Genomic DNA, 23,545 nt, shown 5'->3' with positions numbered 1-23,545 from the left:
AAAATAAACCCAAACTTTTCTACTCGAATCGTCAATGAATGTGACATAGTATCTCGAGCCTCCAAGGGATGTCACAGGAGATGGTCCCCATACATCAGTATGAACCAGCTCCAACTTTGCTGCTTTCGGTTCTCTACCGCCTTTTGAAAAGCTCACCTTCTTCTGCTTTCCAAAGATACAGCTTTCACATAGTTGGTGTTCAACAGTCTTTAATTCTGGTAGCTTTCCTTTTGACACCAACATCTTCATTCCCTTCTCACTCATGTGTCCAAGTCTATAATGCCATAGACTTGAATTGGCTCCAGCATCCACAGCTGCTAATGTGTCTCTGCAACTGGAAGTCATATACAATGTTCCAGTTTTCTTTCCTCGAGCAACAATCATGGCTCCTTTGTTCACTTTCCAGGAACCATCACCGAAGGTCACATTGTGGCCTTCGTCATCGAGCTGTCCCACCGAGACCAGATTGCGTGTCAATTTTGGTACATGTCTGCCTCTGTTGATTTTCCAGACAGATCCATTTGACATCTTCATCCGTACATCACCCATACCAACAATTTCTAAGGGTTTTCCATCAGCCAGGAAAACTTTTCCGTAATCGCCAGCGATGTAATTATCAAATACATCGCGATCACCGGTGGTATGAAACGAACCTCCCGAGTCCATAACCCAAGAATCAACAGGGCTTTCCATGGATAATAGCAGAGCATCATGTACTTCCTCAGTGACAGCATTGGCATTATTCTTCGTTGATCTGCAGTCCTTTTTCAGGTGACCAGTCTCACCACAGCTCCAGCACTTCATATTCTTTTCAAATATGTTTTTGTCTTTTCCATTTCTTGACTTGGATCTACCGCGCTATCAGTTGGAACTCCTTTCACCACTCCTGCCTCTTCCTCTGTTATCAAGATTTAGAGCAGATCTCGATGATGTTGCTTCACCCGAGTCTTTCCTGCGAACTTCTTCAGCAAGGATTTGATCTATAACATCATTGAGTTGTAGTTTTCTTTTTCCAACAGAGTTGCTAACCGCTGCCCGCATTGGTTCCCAGTTGTCTGGTAAAGACGCCAGAAGAATAAGTGCCCGAATCTCATCATCAAATTTGATGTCCACCGATGTCAGCTGAGAGACAATCGTGTTGAATTCATTTATGTGTTTTGCCACCGAAGCACCTTCTCCCATCTTTAAGTTGAATAACTTCTTCATGAGATGTACTTTGTTGTTTGCTGATGGCTTATCGTACATGTCTGATAGAATGGTCATCATCTCCTCCGTGGTTTTATGCGCCACGTTCTTTGTTAGGGTCAATCGTATGACACCTAAAACCTGTCGGTCAAGGAGCTCTCAATCATCATCCTCCATCTTTTCCGGTTTCTTTCCTGATAGAGGTTGATGCAGCTTCTTACTGTACATATAAGCTCTTATCTGTAACCGCCAGAACGAAAAATCTGTTCCGTCGAACTTGTTGATTCCTGGTCCCGATCCATCATCTCTGGCCATCACTTCTCTAGCCTTAGCAAAAAATCTAAAAAATCTTTTCTGATGTGGAAGATCAGACAAAGCTGCAACCACAGAGCATACTCAGAATTCTTAAGAATTTTCACAACAAGGCTCTGATACCAGTTGTTGGGGAATTACACCCCCGAAGCGATGCCAACCACGATGATAATATAGTACCCAAAAATGCGGAATAAAATAATTAACAAAAACACAAAGATTTACATGGTTCACCCAATATAGGCTACGTCCACGGAGCACTGCAACTTTTATAACTTGAAGAAATATTAAAACAAGTGTATACACCAATACACTCAATATTTCTCACACTCCCAACCCGAGTATACCGAGAAAATAATTTCTCTAACTCACACAAAGAGAATTCCCGCACTCAAGAAAAAAATACACTCTTTTTTTCTATGCACTCTCTTTTTATCAAAGCTAAAAAGCTTTTGATTTTGGGATACTAAAAGCAGACAAGGAAGTCTCAATTTGTAACAAAATTCTTAAGCCAACTTCGAAAAAATCACGATGTGGGATTTGTTATTTTTAATATTTTAATTAATGTGAGCTCCATCCACATTTATTAAAATCTCACCTAACAAAACACATTTGAAAACTCTCACTCACAAATCGTGTTTGTCGAGCTTGAGGTTGGATAGGATGTTTTATCCTACTCAACCCTTCCGATCGGCATTATTTATTTAAGACATGTAATTATTTATCCACCAAATATATGATCACTCGCTACATTTTATCAAACCTACTTTGTTTTTAAACGTGTAGTAATCGTTATGCTGTCGCGTCACGAAATTTTTAATAAACCAAAGTCAACTGAAATAAATTTTAATATCAAACATTGCATACATATTAGGTATCTAAATAGTTACATTATTTGTTTTTTAAAAAAAATATAGTTACATTATTTCAATTGCTGTTTCGACAAACTATCAAATGGGCCGAATACTATTGTGTACTCGTTCGATTGCATGATTTGTGTATGTGCTATCTGCTCACCATATAATTTTGTTCATAAAGTCAAAAGGTCAATTGAAACTCACTTCATATATACATATAATTTAATTAAAAACTGATATGCTCCAAAGTAAACTACACTAGCTAATTAATTTTTCATTCACTTTGTAAAATAAAAAAATTAAAAAAAGTTCAACGCTTCTTAACAATCTCGGATCCGAAACTAATAAACCAACTGGCAGTACTCTGTACCGTCGCATAAACTAAATCGACACACTTTCAATTCATCTATTCTTTACAAAATGCCCATATCTACATGCACCCTCCTCGATCACGATTTGGGAAGACTGGTCTCGACAGGTTGGCGGCTGGGGGCAGCACGGGTTGCTGCAGCCACATGCTCGCACCGGGGGCACATTGTCAGCGTGGTTGGAGGGTAAAATTGCGGGGAGAGCTTCAGAGCTCGAAGGTCGTTCACTTCCTTTTGCAATCGCCTGTTTTCCTCTGTCAAATTCTCGCAACGGCGTCTCAAGTACTCGCAATCTACCTCTGTTTGCTTCAACTTCGTCCTGCACCATCCACACATTCAATATACTATCTAGCATATCTTTGTGGGTACTTGATGGAAAGTTCCGACGAGTTCTACTAAAATAATGAAATTTTCAACAAATAAAACAAAATATAAAATTACACAAAATTTGGTTTCAACCTGACTAATTGATTATCATAATCTGGTATTTTTTTTAAAATTCTAAATCAAATACAAATTTTATAAAATTTTGTATTTGGTCAATCTAATTATTTCGTAAAAGATCCGTACAGTTATTACCAACCTTGCCCTTCTGTTCTGAAACCACACCTCGACCTGCCGAGGCCTCAGATTTAGCTGTTTCGCTAATCCCATTTTTTGCTTCTGAAAAATTTTTAAAAAAAAATAATAAAGAAAGCAATTTAATTTTGATAATAATTAAGGCTAAATAAATTGGCATACTCTCGGGATATTTCGTAAAAGGCCACTGCTCACCGGATTCAGAGTGCTGTGCTCCTTGAAAGTCACTTCCAGCACCGCCGCCTGTTCCTTGGACAGGCGGAGCTTCTTCCTCGACGCCGCGTCGCCTCCGTCTTCCTCTATCTCCATGGAGCTGCTCGCCGCTCTCTCTCCGTCGTTCACTTCCCTATCACTTCTCTTACCGCTTATACTTGAAACTGTGCTGTTTGGGGATGTAACAATCACTTCTTCATCTTCATCGCATTCTACTACAGTTAATGTTCGATTTATATCGATCCCACCAAGAAATGTTCTGGGCTCCGGCTGGAAAGCTGAAATTTTCAAGATTGAAAAGATCTCCTTTTAGATTTTCAGGATAGATGAAAAGACTAACTTTAAATGAGACACTAACAACTATAATATGCATGCAATATGTCATTGTTAACTAGTAACAAAGGATAACAATTAACACTTAATTACAGGGGTATGCGTTAGAGTAATTTGGCTAAATAACAATCAAATTTTGGACATTGAAAGTTGAAATTTTATATAAATTCAGCTAAGATTTGAACGAAAATCCACATGCAAAGATTTGGTAGAATAAAAAAAAAACCAATTTCTAAACCAATTCAGATACCTGCGACAGTTTGAAATGCATCAGTTCTTGAAATTTTTTGCAGCTGCATAAAAGGTGAAGGAGATCTAAACAGATTCAACGGCAAGGGGGACGCTGCCGCTAGGCTCGTGGCGGAAGGCGGCGGAAGAGGGTCAGGATTCAGATTCTCCGGGCATCTCAAGCTCAAACTCAACCCCAAACAATCATCTTTTTTTGCCATCTCCCCCTTTTTTTCCTCTCTCCCCCTTTTCTTCTCACAATTCAAAAGAAAAGATACCAAACCAACTTTTGTTTCTCTCTTTTGGAGATGATAATTTTACAGAGACTTCGTTATAATCCAAGAGAACAAGAGAGGCATCCGAAATGGGCTAATTTATTTATTTATTTTTCAAGAAAAGGTTACAGCTTTTTCATAATGATAATTATTGCAAAAAATATTGATTACAGTGAAAATTTTAAATGACATAGGTCAGAACCTACACACACGCGTATATATATATATATACCGCATACATACATATATGTATGTGTATATACATGAGGTGTATAGAGATACAAGAGAGATGTTCAATGATACCCGTGTCAGAAATGTGTGTTGGGTCAATCATGATGATAGGATTTGGCGTTGATTTTTTTGAGTTTCGTTTTGCAGTTTTGCATGGGATTTGACTTGACTAGTACCTACATCTATTCAATGTTCAATCTTGGGGTTTTAGTCCTTGTTTGGGACAAACGAATTGCGAATTTACTTCAAGAAAAGTGGTACAAGCGTTAATCTAAAATCATGTATTTATCAAAATTTGGATCAAGTCAATCTTTAGGTGAGCATTTAACAACAAAACTTATAATGAGATTTCTCCAAACATGTCCCAACGACAAGTTCGAGTTACCAAAAAGCTAACCATGGTTAAGTCAAATCTTGCTTTTATGCGAGACTCCCCATTTAAAAGGGCTTTTACCGGAACGGTGTCACTTTATACATTTCTTTTTCTTGACTTGAAAATAATATATTATTAAATTCTAAGTCAAATTTGAATTTATTGGTGAATGAACCCCGGTCAGATATAAAACACACAGTAAAAAAATTATAATATAATTATTTTTTTTCATTTTTTTACTAAACAAATTTTTTTTTACACGGCACCATTGGATGGAACCCACAAGCGTGTGAGAAACGTGAAGTGCGGTTTGGTTTTGTCTCTTTGAGGTTTAATGCTTAAATTTATTAAATAATTTATGATACTAATTAAAACAATTAATTAATGATGTACAAATACTACGTTACCAGATATTCCTCTAGATCGGAAACCGGTTTCTGTCGTGTTAATTGCTAGCAAGATGTTGACAAAGTAATAAATTCAATCAAATGAAATATATTATTATTATTTAATTATTATTTCAAATCAGAGTCAAACATTTTAATAATCTCAATTTTTTTCTTTGTCATAACGTAATCTCATCAATCCAAATAAATGGACTCAAATATAAAACTTGCGGAACAATGAAAACGATGTGATATTATTTTCGATTATTTATAGTTCATCTTACACATGTCTCAAATTTGATATAAGATTTCATGATCAAAATCTAATTATGACAATCTCATCTTCGATCTTAAAAATAATAATGATGTGATTATATATATAATTCAGGTAGCTCCATTTTCGGGGATATTTATATTTTAGTCCTCGTTTAAAAAAATATCACCACTACAAATTTATCAATTTGAAAGTTCGCATTTCCTTTGTTTTTTGAAATTTCTAAGTAATAACCATGCATTTTCTTACACGCGCATCCTTTTATATATTTAGGAAAAATCACAATTTTTCGTTATTTATATATTTTTTATTTACTATTTAATCATTTATAGTATCAAATTCCAGTCTTAATCTATATTAACTTTTGATAATTTTTGTTATTTTTATATCAGAATATTGATGTATTATTACGTGTAACATTATCATATTGATGTCACACTAGTGTTACATCATAAACATATCGGGAAAAAATACTAAAATTTGGGAACAAAACAAAGAAAATTGATTAATATAGAATTTGACAATATAAGCAATTAATCACAAAGAAACAAATATAAATATTTAAATTATATTTTTCAAAAATATTTATATAAAAAATGTATTTGTGTACGATAAAAGTATTTTTTTTGTAGTATGAATAGATGTTTAGGGTTCGGTATTCTTATCAATAATTTTAAAGCATGCTCAATGGTTAGAGGATGTTGGTGAGATGATGTCGATGACTGTATCTCACGATAGTGTCAGCGTTGATAATTTCATCTCATGGTTCTTCCGCAAAAGTGATATTATAGTTTCTTTGAACTTTTTATTAATAAAATCAACATCAATTGATTATCCCGGTTCTATATCACATGATTATATTCAATCTTTTAAAAAATACAATAATAATAATAAATGGAGGAGATTGTTTTTTTAAAAAAGCACTGCAATGAAAAATATTTTTATACATGAAAAAGAGAAGCATATCAGTGGGGATTTGGATGCGGAGGAATCTCGGTTTACTGGGGAAGTAGTAGCTGGTGAGGTTGAATCACGTGGGCAGAACAACATAGTTCACGTGCGATGGTCGACACGTGGCAACAGGTGGGACACATGAAAAGTCTCGTGCATTGCACCATGCCTCTCACAAGCCCGACACCCACTTTGCCTACAATCATTGGATACTCCCTCTTTATGTCATCGTCACCAGTCCTCGTCTATTCTTATCCACGCTCCTACGAAGACCCTTGTTCGCACGCGCCATTCTACAACTCATGTGATAGCTATGTCACATTTTTTAAATTATTAATATATTAACGAACTGTTTTATCATATTCAAGAAACAACGGATTGTGTTTTAACAGTTAAAATTTTCTTGAGTTTCATATGATTTAAATTATGAATATAACGTTCAGATTTTTTTACCTTTGTGTTTAAGAACGTTGGACATTGAATTAATCCGTGATTAGTAGATTTGGTCATTCTTGTAAATACATACAAACGATATACTGGAATCAATCACTTTCTTCAATCTCTTAAATTAGGTCCACGATTAGAAACTGAATTTCTCGTATAAATTGCACTGGAGATCTAAACGAAGTTTGCTTCGATGATAAATTGTCGGAATTTAAAATTCCAAAAGGCGGCGACGGCAATCGGCTGTAGCACTGAGGAGATTCAATGGAAGGTGTTGTCTGAATCCCTAGAAGGAGGTGGCCAATTTTTTTGTGTGAGAGAGAAAGAAAGATTTTTTTGGGACAAAAATTTGTGTGCAAAAATTATGTTATTTCATATAAAACCCTTAAGGAAGTATTTATAAATTTTAATTCATATCTAATCAAGACTCTTCTTTAATAAAGATATTGTATTTTCATTATTAAAAAACTCTCATGTATGTATTCTTCGGTGTTGAATATATAATGCATAATTATATTATCAAAATTTGATAACAATACATATATATTTTATATATGTGTGTGTGCGTACACATACACACACATATATTTATTTGTGCTTTAAATTAAATAATTTTTATTTAATTACTCAATTAATTAATCTATTATGTACTCTTCTAAAATGTTCAATGAAAATGCTGCACTTAGCAATCACTCTTATAATTTGCTATTTAATTAGCATATTCTAAATTTACTAAATAAATAATTGTGAACTCGTTATAACATCGACCGATAATCAGACAAGACCGATGAATTGAGGGTTCAAATCTCGTTCACATAAAATTGAAATTTTTGAATTATAAAATTGCCACCGATCCATTTTTATTTGGTGCCAATTTTGTGAATACCTTCAATAATATATGAATTTCTATTCTCCTCGCTTAACTAGCAATTAAGCTAAATTCGACAACTTTGATTACATGAAATCAAATTATAAACTATTTTATAAGAAATTTTTTTGATCTACAACAAATTACATTCGAAAAACTCATTGAATTTGATTATCTCAACGAGACAACGAGAACACATAATCCAATACTTATGTGAACCTCAATGGTTCGAGAATACAACTCGTCGTGGAATCACAATTTCATGTGATTCAGAAAAACATTTGTTCTTATTCGAGCTTATCCTAATCAGCCTGATTATTTTCATCAACCCCTTGATCAAGAACGTCAGAGCTCAAGTCTGATCACATCCATCATATCATGGTAAGAGCTTCTAGAGCATCACCCCATGATCTCCTGAGTATCATTGATAGTTGAATGCAATAATCTTGAATTATAATTAGCGTATGGTACGGTATCTTCGATTCATACCCGATCGAATATGCAACAATTGATATATCGAGAGTTGCAAACGAATTTCATAACGATGTGATGTATCTTTGAATAATAACAGTGATATGATACGTGGAACTGAGGAAACCTCTTTCCCAAATGAACATTCTTACTCTGGATAGATATTTTTTGCACTATTAACTCATCAAATCATATGAGATCTTCACTCACGTATGAGCGGTGAATCCTTGACTACAATGCATTGATTCCTACTTATTTCGAAACTACATCCAATCTCGTCATTTGATGACCCTCAATGAACTAGGTAAATGGGTCAAAGTGCAAACTAATACGTAGAGACTCTATGTTTTTCGAGTTAAAAGACTAATAATGTACAAGTATATCAAACATGAAGGATAATATATAAGCTCCACTAGTAATTTCGACATGCAAACTTCGTGTTTGGAATATATTATTCTATTTTTGAAATACTTTTCCACTACCATTTTATTGAAATTAAGTCTAGGGTTATTTTAGAAAGTGGAATTAAGTGTAGGGTTATTTTTCGAATCTACAATTGAACTTCGAATGCTCCATTTATAATTTTAAAATTGGGTTCCTTCTTTTAGCATATACTTGAAATTCTAAAACGAATTTCACGATGCGATTACTCTTATTAAATAGAGAAAATACATCCTAAATTTTTATAGGACTTGAATGAAATCTTGACATATATTTGGACATCCAAATAGGATGCTATATTGGGAGAGATACATAGCGATAAATAAATTATTATTTTTAAATATGTATTACTCAAAAGTTTTTTTTTTTTTTTTTTNGTAAAACAATTTTGTGTAGGTGGTGGTGGGGGCAATCACGTGTTCACGTGGGGGTGGTGGTGTTCAATATAAAAAAAAGTGGAGGGGAGAAAAGAAAAATAATGTAAAAAAAAAGAGTCCACGTGCTGTTCTGTGGCACCCTTGTTGCTTTAATAAGTCGCTGATTCTATTTATTTATGATTCTATATTTATTCTCTTCATTATTTAAATGAAATGAAATCAATATTTGTTTAAAATACAGTAATATTTTCATTTTATCCCAAATATTATCTATACTGAGACAGGTACCAACTTTACTCAATACGTATGCTTTGTTGATTGTTGAGAAATTTAATAAATTCTAAACTCCAATATAATTTTATATAATATTTACATATTTTATTTTCGGGAAATTAGTCTTCATTCCCCAGCTGTCGTTTTTTTTGTGTTCAGTCCCTGGGTATTTTTTTAGTACCACATTTTCACATGAAGTGTACCACAATTTGTATGACATAGTACCACAATTTTGTGGGTAGAGAGTGAACCCAAAAAAATATTTTGATTGGAGATTTTTTACCAACTTCTCCTTTTATTTTTCTTGAATTTTTAATTTTGATAAATATTGATTGTCAGTTGTCTCGAACTTCACCACATGTATCCGATATTCTCATATTAGTGTTATGGAAAAAAACGTAAGTGGAAACCTACTGAAAAAACAAAGGAGAAACCAGTGGGTTATTGGGAAATGATGATAGATTGAGATATGTAATAATTGTTCATTTATTAATTCCAAAAAAGGTACAAACAATATTCAATCATTGCATTTTGGATTGTGCATTATCTTTCTTTGTCGAAATATAATAATTCAGCATTTGAAAATTAAAGTCACATACTATTTTCTCTCCTAATTTTATTATGATTTGTTAATACCATATATAAATTCGATAATTATTACTTAATATAAATATTTTATTGTGAGAGCAAAATAAAGGACAACTAGTAAGTGAAATGGAAATTTGGGCTTTAAGAAGATTCGGTGTTGAGCATATGTTATAAGAGATGATTATTTATAAATGTGATAATATTAGAGCGCGTCAAGAAATATGTGGTACTACGATCATTGAGGAACAATACCAAATCCGGAAGATACTCCATAATAATTTTGATTGCTTGTTCGAAAATTACTATCTTTAGTTCTGAAACTAAATCAATTTCTTATATACGAGAAAAACTTCCAGATACGTTTTTTATATAAAAAATTTAGAAATAAATTATTTTTAATTTTAAATTGAAAGTTTTTAAATTTTAAAATCGAAATGATATGAAAAAATAGAAAGTGAAGAAAAATATGATATAAACTTCACCACTATAGTAATGATTTAACTTTAATAAATATTATAGATATATCATAGTGATAATTATTATTATTATTATTATTATTATTATTATTATTATTATATTTTGAACGTGCAATTTTACGATATTCGAGATTTCGGGTACCTAAAATCCGAGTCAAAAGTGAATAAAAACATGCTCCTTAGATTGTGCACGTGGTTTAGTTTCTTCACTAACGTGATATTGTAAAGCTTAAAAGATGAGCCACTTCCAAAACACGTTGTCTAACAACAATGAGAAGAGTACAGCGTAATTTTATAAAATAAAAATATTTGTTGTCATAATTTTTTTGAATTTTTTAAAATAAAAACAATTGTGCTTAAATGATAAAAACACATATTACCGCAAATGACTTAAATCAAAATATTTAATTAATTATTTTCCAAAAAAATTTACTAAAAAACTCATACGTAGCGCATGTACATTTGGCGCTAGTATTTATAATGCTTACAAATATGCAACTGAACTATTATAAAATGACATCACAATTAAAGTGTATTTTTTTTAGAGTAATTCTCTTGTGAGACGGTCTCACGAATCTTTATCTGTGAGACGGGTCAACCCTACCGATATTCACAATAAAAAGTAATACTCTTAGCATAAAAAGTAATATTTTTCATAGATGACCCGAATAAAAGATCCGTCTCACAAAATACAACCCGTGAGACCGTTTCACACAAATTTTTGTCTTTTTTTTTAAAAAAATGTTTAATAGACTTTTTTTTCTTATTTAGATTTTATTGATGGTCGATATGAAATTGAACTTATTTTGATGGACGAATTTCTTTATTCACATTCAAGGCATGACTCACATAGTTAATCACACAACTTTAAAATAATTTTCAATCACATTATTACACCCTTTAAACCGAAAAAAATTCCAATTTTCAATGAAAAGTTTTAAAGATTTCATAAGTAAAAACATTACCAATAAGGTTTTTTAATGTTTAAATAAAATATAAGGTTTTATTTAACTCTAAAGTAAGTGATGGGCCAAGTGGGTTTTACTGGGTGGGCTAGACTGCAGGATCATAATTGGATTTAAGCAGAAAGGGTATTTAAAATTTTAGATCCAAGCCCAATTTTAAACAATCTAATTTGATTGGTCCATCGAAATTAAGTATTGTTTTTTTCACCAATCAATATATAAATTTTTTTTTTTAAATTTTGAAATTCTAACCACAGAGCATTTAAATCATTTTTTAAAGAGACCGGGCTTGTAGCACAGTGATCTCACCCCCTGCCGGAATAGCCGGTTCCCCGGGTTCGATCCCCTTCCCCGCGTGAGTTGTAATAAAAAAAATCATTTAAAAAAAAAAGAAAATTCGATAAATCATGGTTTAGTGGTTCAGGAGGAGGGCAATTCCGTACTTTCAGAATTCCCCCTCAATCTAATTTGAAGGTTGAGAATGTGGGCTAATTAGTGGGCAGATAGTGGCCATAACCGCCTTAACCGTCAGTGTCCCCCAAATACACACACTGAAAAACACACAATATCTCACTTCACGAATCGAAACCAAAAGTCCGCTGAAGAACTCTTGCCAAAGGTCACCATTTACGCATGGAGATTTCTTCGTGAATTGCCTTTCCCTGTAAGGTTTGGCGCTGAATCGATCGAAATAGTTTTAAAACTGTTGCTGAATAGAATAATGGAAGGGAAGAGCAGAATGATTTACGACGAAATGGAAGAGATTCAGAAAGGGCCATGGAAGGAAGAAGAAGATCGAGTGTTGCTGAATCACGTGAAAAAGTATGGGCCGAGAGATTGGAGCTCCATTCGATCCAAAGGGCTGTTGCAGCGTACCGGAAAGTCGTGCCGCCTCCGATGGGTCAATAAACTCCGACCTGACTTGAAGAAGTACGCAATTTTTGTGCTTTAAGTTACGGATTTTTGGTAGTGTACTTTTTGAGGTTACCCTCATGTTTTTTTTGCGTGCATTTTACTGCAATTTGCATTTGTGTAGGGAGGAAGTCTCCGCTAAAGGGCTTTAAATTTGCATTCGTCGATTCTAATGTGCTAAAGTTTAGATATTGACAATTTGTGATATTTGGTTAATTATTTTTTGTCTTTAGTTTTTTTTTATCACTCACTCGTATTTTCCTCTCTGTTATTTATCAGTATTTTTGTTTTCTATAGTGGGGTGAAATTTTCAGCAGAGGAGGAGAGAACAGTGATTGATCTGCAAGCACAATTCGGGAACAAATGGGCACGCATTGCCACGTATTTGGCCGGACGAACGGACAATGATGTCAAGAATTTCTGGAGCAGCAGGCAGAAGAGGCTCGCAAGAATCCTGCAGACATCTGCACCATCATCCAGCAGATCACACAAGAGTAGTATCAAGGAATTCCAGGCCCATGTCTTCCATGATGTTTCTTCTGTAGAAGTAAGAATCAAATTCATTTTTTCCTCCACAATACGGCACAAATAGGTGGAATTCTGATACTTATGATCTTGTATCATAATTCCAGGCTCCTAAGTTCAGTTCATCAACAGAGGAAGAATCAGTGACCAAATCCCAGTCCTTCTCATCATCGAGGATTCATGACACCGAGAAGGCAATCAAGATGGAGCCACTGCCGGATATAACCTACCCAAGTTCACTCTATTATGATTCGAGCCTTTTTCAGCTTTACTATGATCTTGAAAAGAAACCATTTCTCGAGCCACAGTTGCACCTCCCCTTCTTTCAGATTCCACAATTTCAACCAGATTTATCAGTACCAGTAGAAAGCCAAGAATTTGTGTCTAGGTTTGGAGATCCTACTTTCTTGGATGTGTTCGGACATGCTAGCGGGTCCATGTTAGGCACTGCCAAGCTTCCTATCGTGCCTTCAAGTTTTGCACTTACGAGTGGCTCTCAAGTTTCTGGTAGTGCCAAGATTATGCCCGATACTTTTGTTGAAGACTTCCCTCCAATGGACATGTTTGATCAGATTGAACCACTTCCAAGCCCTTCAGAATGGTCATGAAGGGTTTCTTTAGCCGTCCAGTAGTTAGGTTCTCATTGGCTTTTGTTGTTGTTACTTGTAGCAGATGCTTATTTTTCCTCTTGTACTTTGCACATTTAAGTAATTCATATAGCAGCATGATTGAGTTCACGAGTGTACTTGCGGTTGGCCCCCTTAAACTTAAAATTAGACATTAACTTTAAATCACGATCTAACATATGCTAATGATGTATCCAGAACAATGTATCCTATAAATCAAGTTAGCAGGTTCAACATGTTATTAAAAATAGAGGTGATGCTTCAATATATGGCTAAAACTGGCCATTACCAAAAAAGAAAAATAGAATGAAATGCTGATTTTAGTTGGAGTTCTGATTGGGATTGCTTGATTCTTTGTTAAACAAAAGATATGTTATGCCAACTTGACCTTCGGGTGAACCAACTAAGTCTCCAGCTGTAAAAGAATTGTATTCACCAAAAAAGATAGGTCTGCGCAAGTGTGAATAAAGCACAGCACTCAACTTCACAGATCATATCTACGTCTTTCACGAATCTGTAAACAGAAGATGCCACTCCTTCCCCTGATACCAATGTCATTGTAATCGATATTTGCATCAAATCAAGACTTGAAAATAAGTTAAGAAACTGGGAATGGAAAAGCTTACCATGTGTCACAACCAATAAGTTCTCAGAAGGATATTTATCGGCAAGAGCCTTGATCACATCAAGATACCGAGACCAAGTACCTTCTGCTGTTTCTTGCCATATTGGTAGCTACATTTTATAAGCGAAGCCACTTTGATCACAAGATGAACTAGTACATGACATTTAAAAATTTTATGTAGTAGTTTTATGAAATGAATACCTCTTTATAAATTTGTTCGACTCTATTATCCACCGAGCCAGCAGGCAATTCTGCTTCTCACTTTGAGATGTCGAAACTAAAAATTTCGTCTTTGGGAGCCACATTAGGTTTGATGGCTCGGGAATTCAACATCTCGCAAAATCCATATTCAACTGAGACCTGAGAAAATACTTTAAAACCATTACGATGACAATGGAATATTATCGGAGACGAGACAAATATGCGAGGTCAGAAGATAATATACTTCAATTTTCAAGGTCACAAAAGGAAATGCAGCAAAAAATCAAGTGGTTTCTTACAAAAAAAAAAAGTTAGTCCCACTAAAGGATTTTGAATCATCTTACACGCCTACGCAAAATAATTAACGTATTCGACGACAAATGGCAGATATAATGCTAAAGAAATCGGTTTATTCATGAAACAATTTAGACAAAAGTCAGTGTAAATTGGAAATAATCTCTGTCACCAGTCAATTTAATTTATTTTGGGAATAAAGCTCACACATACCCAACAACGCAGCTTCTTCCATTTCCATACTTTGAGAAGCAAAACGCAGACACTCATATTCGCCAAGTATTCCTTATGCTACAATTTACAGACAACTTGAAGATACAAAAACACAGTAAATTCATATTAAAAAAAAACAACCCTTGATTTTCGAGGGATCAATAACGACACCGTTGAAGTCAAAACCATCGAGCTCGTCGAACTTATCTTCCACGGCGGAGAGGGCCATCACCGCTCCACACGCCGTCTGCAGGCACCGGAGAAATGGAGGGACAAAACCCGATGAATCGGAATCCCGATTTGCTTCCTGATCTTCCAGCCCGTGCGGAAAGCCCGGGCCTTCCCAGCATCAATCAGAGGCGGGTCCCAGGATCGATGTAATCTACCCTGTCGCCGTGCCGCATAACCACGACGTTTTGATGACCTTGAGGTTGCTCAGGATAGATTTCGGAGGAGCCCATGATTGGAAATGGCTTTTCTGAGTTGTTGAGGAGGAGAGGTGTCGAGTTCTGGGATAAACAGCAGTTGTCTACGGCCATAATGTGGCAGGAGGACAAGTGGCAGCGTCCGCTAGGCGCTAGCTGTGTACTCTGAATCTTTGTTTATGTCCCGGATATCCTGAACGTAGCGCACGTGAGGACCAGTGATTCATTCTTTGTCCTGGATACAAAAACTCACGTGGGTATGTAACTTTGTGACATGGATTTTAGATTAGCATGATCAGAAAAAGTTTGTTTTTATATTTTAAGTATTATTTTTTTCGTAAAAAGATTTTTTTATTTATTTATGAATAAATATTATATGATATATATTGAATTGAGTCAAAAATTTAATTTATATTGAAAATATTATTTTTNAACTGCATGGTAATTCTACATCAGGTCCGATATGGTGAGCGAAGTTTTCTACGTGGTACGATCGATGTTGGTCAGACAGATCTTCTGTATGGATCTGAATGTACGAACAAGAGTTAGAGTGCGCCAATGATCTTTCCAATGTATCATCTCCGATATTTAAGTGAGACAAAACTTAAAGTTGTGACAACACACACACACACACACACACACACACACACACACACACAAATATATATATATATATATATATATATATATATATATTGAGGGGTTGTCTAATTTGAGATTATCATATAAAAATATGAGATTTAAAATATCTTATAATGTTGACTTTTTCGGAAAACTAATCGGTGCCAACCATGCAAGTTTTTACTAGATTTCCTAAATTGCGAACATTTTAAGAAAATTTAATGCATAGTATCATATGGTGCAACACATTGATTTTGAACATACCTTTTCAAGTTTAGACCTTTCAAAATCTTAAAATAAAATTTGAATAGCCACGTTGAATCGCGATAATAATTTTTTGTATTCTTATAAAAAAACAAAAAATTTGTGTGCGATAATATTATTGCAATAAGATTAATTATGATGTTTAACAATGGGAATAAATTGAAAAATCTTATATAATTACCGCGATTATTATTTCAACATGACAAATATGTTGCATGAATTGAATATAATGGATTATATTTGTATTTTTGTTTATATATTTATATAGAGTAGGTCTCTTGTGAGACGGTCTCACGAATATTTATATGTAAGACCGGTCAACCCTACCGATATCACAATAAAAAGTAATACTCTTAGCATAAAAAATAATGATTTTTCATGGATAATCCAAATAAGAGATACGTCTCACAAAATACGACCCGTGAGACAGTCTCACACAAGTTTTTGTCTTTATATAGTTGAAAGTCAATTCAGGGAGAAATAAATGGAAAACTTTTCTACATCAACCGCAAATCACCAACAAAGAAAACATGAAATCTAATCAATTGGCAAACAACCATGATTTTTCTTATTATCGATTAATACAATGAATTAATTTATTATTTATATATCTATAATTAAGAAATTCCTAATTTCTATGCCTGGAGACATATTTCTTTAGCCACATAGGCTTGCCCCGGATGAACATCTTCACAACGCTCCGATTCCCTAAGATCTTAGCGGCCAAATCGGCCGACACAAACATGATTCTTCCAAACTCCGGAACTTTACCCTCCTCTCTGTGTATGTACACGAACTCGATACAGTTTCCGTATGCCCTTCATGCACAAAAAAGAGAGATTAAAATTAAACACCTGAAATTAAATTCGAATATAAAAAAATAATAAGAAAGAAATGTAATTTTATGGACTTAACTGCGTGAAGTGCTCGTAGATTTCTCCTGAAGAGATGGGAAAACCAGTAGAAAATGTCACGAACAAAGACTTCTGAATCCTTGTTCCTTGTTGAAGAGACAACGGTATATATGGTTGGGCAAATACATTAAGTCGACACACATTCGAGCATCCAACCTCGTTCGACGACCTAGCATTAGTCGACATGTTTATGTCGTGGTCGGAAATGTTTTCTGGGACGAGTTTGTGTTAATTTGTTGTGGAGTCGATATGCTCGAGGAAATGATGAAAATATATGTGAAGTTTTGGTGTTTATATAGTGGGTCGTGGAATACATGTTTGCAAGTATTTATGGTATTTAATTTGAGATTTAAAAATTCTCGATAATGGGTGTGAATAATTTTATTAGGATGCCTGAAATCTGTAATTTTCTTTCTTGATTTAATTAACAGAATTTGCTGGTGGCATTGTGTGGTGCGACACATTAATACTGATTTTATGTTTTGAACAAAATTATGGCTATATTCATAAATCTATTTTCAGAAATTTGCACGATGTAACGATAGGGTGATGAAATGTTATAATAAGATTTTGAATGAGAAATGAAATTAAAAATACAAAATAAGCTATCGTGAATATGTTATGTAAAGATGAATATTTACGATATCTCTATCAATACAAAGTTATAACCACTAATAACTAATTTTAACAAAAATTTAAATATTGTATCCATACATAAAAATATTCGATATGACCACATTTGTGATATCTTTTGTCCTACATTTTAAAAATTAAATATTTAAAATGAGTTTATAATATGCTTATAATGGACTTCTATAGTAACTTGAGTTAATCATTTTCATAAAGCGATAACAAATACGAAGTAGTTGCTATAGGGATCCATTGTGTAGTCATGCAGGCGCGGGCCCAGGCTCGGGCTGGGATGTGGCAGAATGGTATCAGAGCCAGTCACGGCAAGGAACACCGGATAATATGTGCTAGGCGGGGCAAAGTGCTACGTGCATAGGAGCCACCTCTTGAACATGTGGGGCAAAATGCTACATGACGGGAGCCACCTCTTGAACCTGTAGGAGCCACCTTTAGATTCTCGGCGCTGGTGGATCGAGGGGTCAGACCGCGACGAGTATGTCGCGTTCTGAAGGAGGGGTGATTGTGATACCCTTGTTCCACGTCTTAAAAATTAAAGATTTAAAATTGATTTATAATAAGCTTACAATGGACTTTTATAGTAACTTGGGTCAATCATTTTCGTAAAACGAGGACGAATACGAAGTAGCTGCTATAGAGGCCCATTGTGCAGTCACGCAGGCGCGGTCTGGACGACATTAATATAATGGACAATATCGATATTGAAGGAAACTCTCATTCAGATAAAATGTATTTACTTTGATGCTTTAATTGGAAAAAAGTAATACTCTAAATTTTCTCGTCACTTTCAAGTGATGAATCTTTGCAACTTTATCATTCTTAGAGGAAATTTAACTCCCATTCTTTGATGTGCTTATTATCATCAAGGACTCGTTGAAAAGCCTAATTGAGAGCCTCAATTGTGTCACACCGGTAGGCACAAAAACTATAATTGATATAAAAAATTAATTAATTCAAAATATAAAATTAAAAAAGTACGTGAATTTAAACTTTTCTAAAATATGAAACAAAAGTACTTAATATTCAATACATTCAAAAGCATGAGATGAAGTTTTGTTTTTCAATTCTTCTTAGAATCAAAATCATTAGATATTATACAGTTTTCAATTTTTTCCAACCAACTCCAGTTCAATTAAGATTACCATTGAATATGCTAAAAAATTCTTCTTCCATCTTGATACAAAGAACTATTTTAACAAGTTTCATAGCTAAGAGTGATCGTTTCATTCAATATGAGTAACAATGTAGGCGATCCGCTGACCAAGTAGGTAATAACGGGAAATGGGAAGAGAGAAAGAACAATGGAGAAATATCAAAAGAAATGGACGTGTCAAGGATGGCTCCGCCTCTGCCCCGATCTTCATATAAATGCTCGAGAACACAATCCTCGGAAGTATATAAAAAAAAAACCATTCTTGCAACAATGTAGGCGATCCGCTGACCAAGTAGGTAATAACACATGTTCTTGCATCTTTTGGTTAGTTTATCAACCGAGTTGCTACTATATTTTGTCCTTCGTGTTTGTGACATTCTAGGATGTTAATATCAAGTCTTATTCTTCAAAATAAAAAAAAGTAGAGGTGTTCTCGTTACAAATCAAAAGCAGAACACTTCATAAATTAACGTTTCTACCAAAAACTACAACACAACAGCAGAATGAAATATGAACCAATAGAGCAGCGAAAATCTTCAAACCAGCAGTAAAAAGAGTGTTAATATCAAGTCTTATAGGCCGGAAATCACAAGCCTTTCCGCCCCAAATTCTACCAATTCTTGTCCTTCAATTTCATTTTCACTCCTACCTGGAAGAAGTGAAAGATGAAAGTCAGACGGAGAGTGGGGGTGAATTTTCTCCCGATATAATAATCTTCAAAGTAATAATATTATTACAGAAACAGAAAAACATATGACCACATTTATGACAAGAAACAAATCATAAATATGTTAGAAACAGAGCACAGATATGCGCTATAGCCGAATTCAGAATATAGCTTATGGAACAGAAAAATACCATGTGGATTGATGCACTAAAATATTTAGGTCTCTTGTGGTTAACTGATATCAGTCACATTTATCTAACCATACTAGATATAGGTCAGAACAACGGTTCACCCATCGTACTGGGGTCTGAAACATAAAAACAATGGTTTATTTACCCGCCGGATCAGGGTTCGAAACATTCAGAACCACTCACTGTTTCCTACAACATCAGGACAAACTAGCGACTATATATAACTTCACCACATCTGGATCGAATATTAGGAACAAAGATCGGTACATAATTATAGATTTCAGAAATTGTAAACATTTCAAACATGCATGTTCCTCCCACTTTTAAATTGAAAACGTCATATAATTAATTAAGGTAATAACTTTCTCATAGTAAACTACTATGATGTCTTGAAGGTGTCATTTGAAATGCAAGAACGTTAACATCGAAAACTTCGAATTTTCTTTTTGCGTTATAATCGTCTTATAAGCTAAAAATATTTCAGAGTTGGAGATTGTTGAGAGTGATAAGAAACGTGTTTTTGGTTCTTCTTTTCCTTAGCAACTTTACGGTTATAGTTAGTAGTATTTGTATATGCCACATAACATTTTTTTGATTCATTATTCAATTGAATACAAGAAGAACTTTTCAGGATCCTTCTTCTGCATTTAACATGGTATCAGAGCGGGGGATCGATTCGATCCTTTGACGCGATTCTGGATCTTGTTTACTCAGCCAGAATTCAGTGAATAATTGTATCAATCAATCATCACAATTGCATAAGCGGCGATTGAGACGACGAACAGGACTTAGATTGAAGAAGCAGCTGAAAATTTGCTAAATTGATCAGTGCTTATTTCTAGCCATGGCGAATTCAGGTAATTTCAATGATCCATTGTTTTTGCATCCTTCTGATACATCAGGAATGAATTTGGTGAACGATCCACTACTTGGAGTCGAGAATTATGGAATTTGGAGCCGAGCAATGGTAATCGCGTTGAAAGGTAAGAATAAAATTGTCTTCATTGACGGATCTTATCCACGTCCTACGGTTGGCCACGCTTCTTTACAACAGTGGGAGCGATGCAATGCTTTGGTGCTTTCATGGCTCATGAATACTGTATCTAAAGAAATCTATGGAGGAATTGTATATTCGACAGATGCTTCAATCGTGTGGAGTGATTTAAAAGAACAGTTTGATAAAGTGAGTTCTCGCATTTTTTCTCTTCATCGTGATATAAGCCGTCTAACTCAAGGAAATAATACTATCTCAGCTTATTATTCGAAACTCAAAACTCTGTGGGATGAGTATGCTTTGTTGGTGACACTGCCTTCTTGTGAGTGTGATACTTCAAGGAAGTACGTGAGTCACGATCAACAACAGAAACTCCTCCAATTTCTCATAGGATTGAATGATAGCTACATGGCAATTCGTAGCCAAATTCTTATGATGAGTCCACTTCCAAGTGTAGGACAGGCTTTTTCCATTATATCACAGGAAGAGTCCCATAGATCATTGATATCCGTGGTCTCACCACCAGCTTCCGTGTTCTATTCCACACAGTACAAAACTGAGGAATCAAAGAAATATCAGCCTACCTATGAGGATTCAAAGAAAAGTCAACCTTATTGTGAATATTGCCATTGGACAAGGCATACTAAGGCCACATGCTATAAGCTGGTTGGATTTCCTCCAGGACATCGCTTGCATGGGCAGCAACCTCGTGGAGATTATAGAAAAAATCAAAAAAGCTTTGTAAAACAAAAAAAACCTACTGTGGCTGTAAACTTAGCTGAAGACAATGCTCCTAAGGAATTGTTGACAGAAGATGGCATTTCTCCTGCTCCAGTTTTTTCACAAGAACAATATGCTGAAATCTTAAAGATGTTGGGAGGCCATAACATACATACTACAAGCCCACCAGTCGCTAATATGGCAGGTAATATGCACTCAAAAGATTGTGCCAATTGGATAATTGACACAGGTGCCAACGAACATATGACTGGATGTTCTTCATTGCTGCAAGATGCTAAAACCATGGCTGATCCATCTAATTCTGTTAAATTGCCTAATGGTAATAAGCTGCCCATCAGCCACATTGGTTCAGTATTCATTTCTCCTTCCCTCACCTTGCATAATGTACTTTGTGTTCCACATTTTCAATTCAATCTGTTGTCTGTTTCCAAGTTTACCAAATCTCATAATTGTTCTGTCACCTTTTATCCTCGGTTTTGTTTGTTTCAGGACCTAACAACTGGGAGGATAGTTGGGATTGGTAAAGAAAGGAATGAGTTGTATCATCTTGCTAATCAGCTGATCAAGCACTTCAGTTCACCTCATACTGTAAACTCGATGCATTTTTCTATTCCTGCTTGTAATACCTTGCGTTACCAGAATAATTTTGTGAGTAGTACTCCATCATCAGTTAGTTGTGACATTTGGCACAAAAGGTTAGGACATATGTCTGTTTCTAGGATGCATTTGTTGCCCTTTTTGGCCAAGAATATATCATTGAATCATTGCTCAATTTGTCCCTTATCAAAGCAATCTAGGCTAGCATTTCCCAAATCAAGCTTGACAAAAACATTGATCCCTTTTCAACTCGTCCACATGGACATTTGGGGTCCATTTAATACACCTACATACAATGGGGAGAGATACTTCTTAACTATTGTTGATGATTTTTCACGAGGGACTTGGGTTTTTCTGATGCAATCAAAGCTGGATATATTTGGGATTCTCAAACAATTTTTCGCCATGATAAATACCCAATTTTCGGCTAAAATTAAGTCCATTCGATCGGACAATGCCTCTGATTTTTTCAAATCAGAATGCAGCAATTTTTTTGCTTCACAAGGTGTTGTTCATTTCAGTTCTTGCCCTTATACTCCACAACAAAATGGAGTGGTTGAGCGTAAACACCGATATATCCTTGAGATAGCTAGATCCTTGAGATTTCAAGCTTCTCTTCCTCTAAGATTTTGGGGTGATTGTGCAATGACATCAGTTTATCTCATCAATAGAACACCTAGTCCTATACTGGGAAACAAAACTCCTTTTGATATCTTGTTTCACAAAAGTCCAGCTTATGATCATCTTAGGATTTTAGGATGTCTTTGTTATGTTACATCTCCGACTATTGAGCATAAATTTCTTCCTCGAGCTGCAGCTTGCGTTTTTCTTGGATACTCCAATGTTCAAAAGGGATATAAAGTCATGAACCTTCAAACCAAGAAGTTTTCTGTCTCTCGAGATGTTGTATTTCATGAGAATATGTTTCCTTTTGCCAAGAATGTGCCAATTGTTCCTCCATTTCCAACATCATCTTCTTGTCCAGACACTTTCCCTGATAATGGATGTTCATCTCCATCAACCAATGAGTCTTCGACTATGTCATCACCTAATAGTGATCATGTCTCACCACTTCGAAGATCTTGTAGAACTAAAACCATTCCCAAGTGGACCCAAGACTTCTCTTGCCCTACATTGCCTCAAAGTAACTCTACTCACTGCTTGTATCCCTTGTCTCAACACCTTTCCTATTCCAGATTTTCACCAGCCTTTCGAACCTTTGCAGCTGCCATTTCTTCATTTTCAGAACCTCGCTTTTATCATGAAGCAGTTAGCGATCCGAGATGGCAACAAGCCATGGATTTAGAGCTTGCAGCTCTGGATTCTAATCATACTTGGGATGTGGTTGACCTTCCTGCTAATATTAAACCCATTGGTTGTCGATGGGTGTACAAAGTGAAACATCATCCAGATGGTTCGGTTGATAAATTCAAAGCACGGTTGGTCGCCAAAGGGTATACTCAACA

At 35.0% G+C, this 23,545-nt stretch overlaps 3 protein-coding genes and 1 pseudogene across 3 annotated transcripts; 1 reads left to right on the top strand and 3 right to left on the bottom strand.

The window, feature by feature from the left end:
* Window positions 1-2,594: 2,594 nt before the first annotated feature.
* On the bottom strand, window positions 2,595-4,390 carry LOC140970653 (homeobox-leucine zipper protein HAT3-like). Its single transcript, XM_073432467.1, has 4 exons — window positions 4,098-4,390; window positions 3,497-3,792; window positions 3,306-3,385; window positions 2,595-3,041 (listed from the first exon to the last, which is right to left on the bottom strand). The coding sequence occupies exons 1-4, from the start codon at window positions 4,294-4,296 to the stop codon at window positions 2,804-2,806; spliced, it is 813 nt and encodes a 270-aa protein (XP_073288568.1). The 5' UTR covers window positions 4,297-4,390; the 3' UTR covers window positions 2,595-2,803.
* A 7,649-nt stretch (window positions 4,391-12,039) lies between these two features.
* LOC140970651 (transcription factor DUO1-like) lies at window positions 12,040-13,678 on the top strand. Its single transcript, XM_073432466.1, has 3 exons — window positions 12,040-12,398; window positions 12,678-12,927; window positions 13,013-13,678. Exons 1-3 carry the CDS (start codon window positions 12,190-12,192, stop codon window positions 13,511-13,513), a joined length of 960 nt encoding a protein of 319 aa, XP_073288567.1. The 5' UTR covers window positions 12,040-12,189; the 3' UTR covers window positions 13,514-13,678.
* Window positions 13,679-13,919: 241 nt separating this feature from the next.
* On the bottom strand, window positions 13,920-14,983 carry LOC140970652 (uncharacterized; annotated as a pseudogene).
* Window positions 14,984-16,802: 1,819 nt separating this feature from the next.
* LOC140957625 (uncharacterized) lies at window positions 16,803-17,274 on the bottom strand. The gene is made up of 2 exons (XM_073414959.1): window positions 17,090-17,274; window positions 16,803-16,992 (listed from the first exon to the last, which is right to left on the bottom strand). Exons 1-2 carry the CDS (start codon window positions 17,272-17,274, stop codon window positions 16,803-16,805), a joined length of 375 nt encoding a protein of 124 aa, XP_073271060.1.
* Between the last annotated feature and the right edge of the window lie 6,271 nt (window positions 17,275-23,545).

Source organism: Primulina huaijiensis, chromosome 2 (assembly GCF_012295235.1).
Source record: "Primulina huaijiensis isolate GDHJ02 chromosome 2, ASM1229523v2, whole genome shotgun sequence".
Taxonomy (NCBI): domain Eukaryota; kingdom Viridiplantae; phylum Streptophyta; class Magnoliopsida; order Lamiales; family Gesneriaceae; genus Primulina; species Primulina huaijiensis.
The sequence above is the reverse complement of the archived record's forward strand: the minus strand, read 5'-3'. Positions and strand labels throughout refer to the sequence as shown.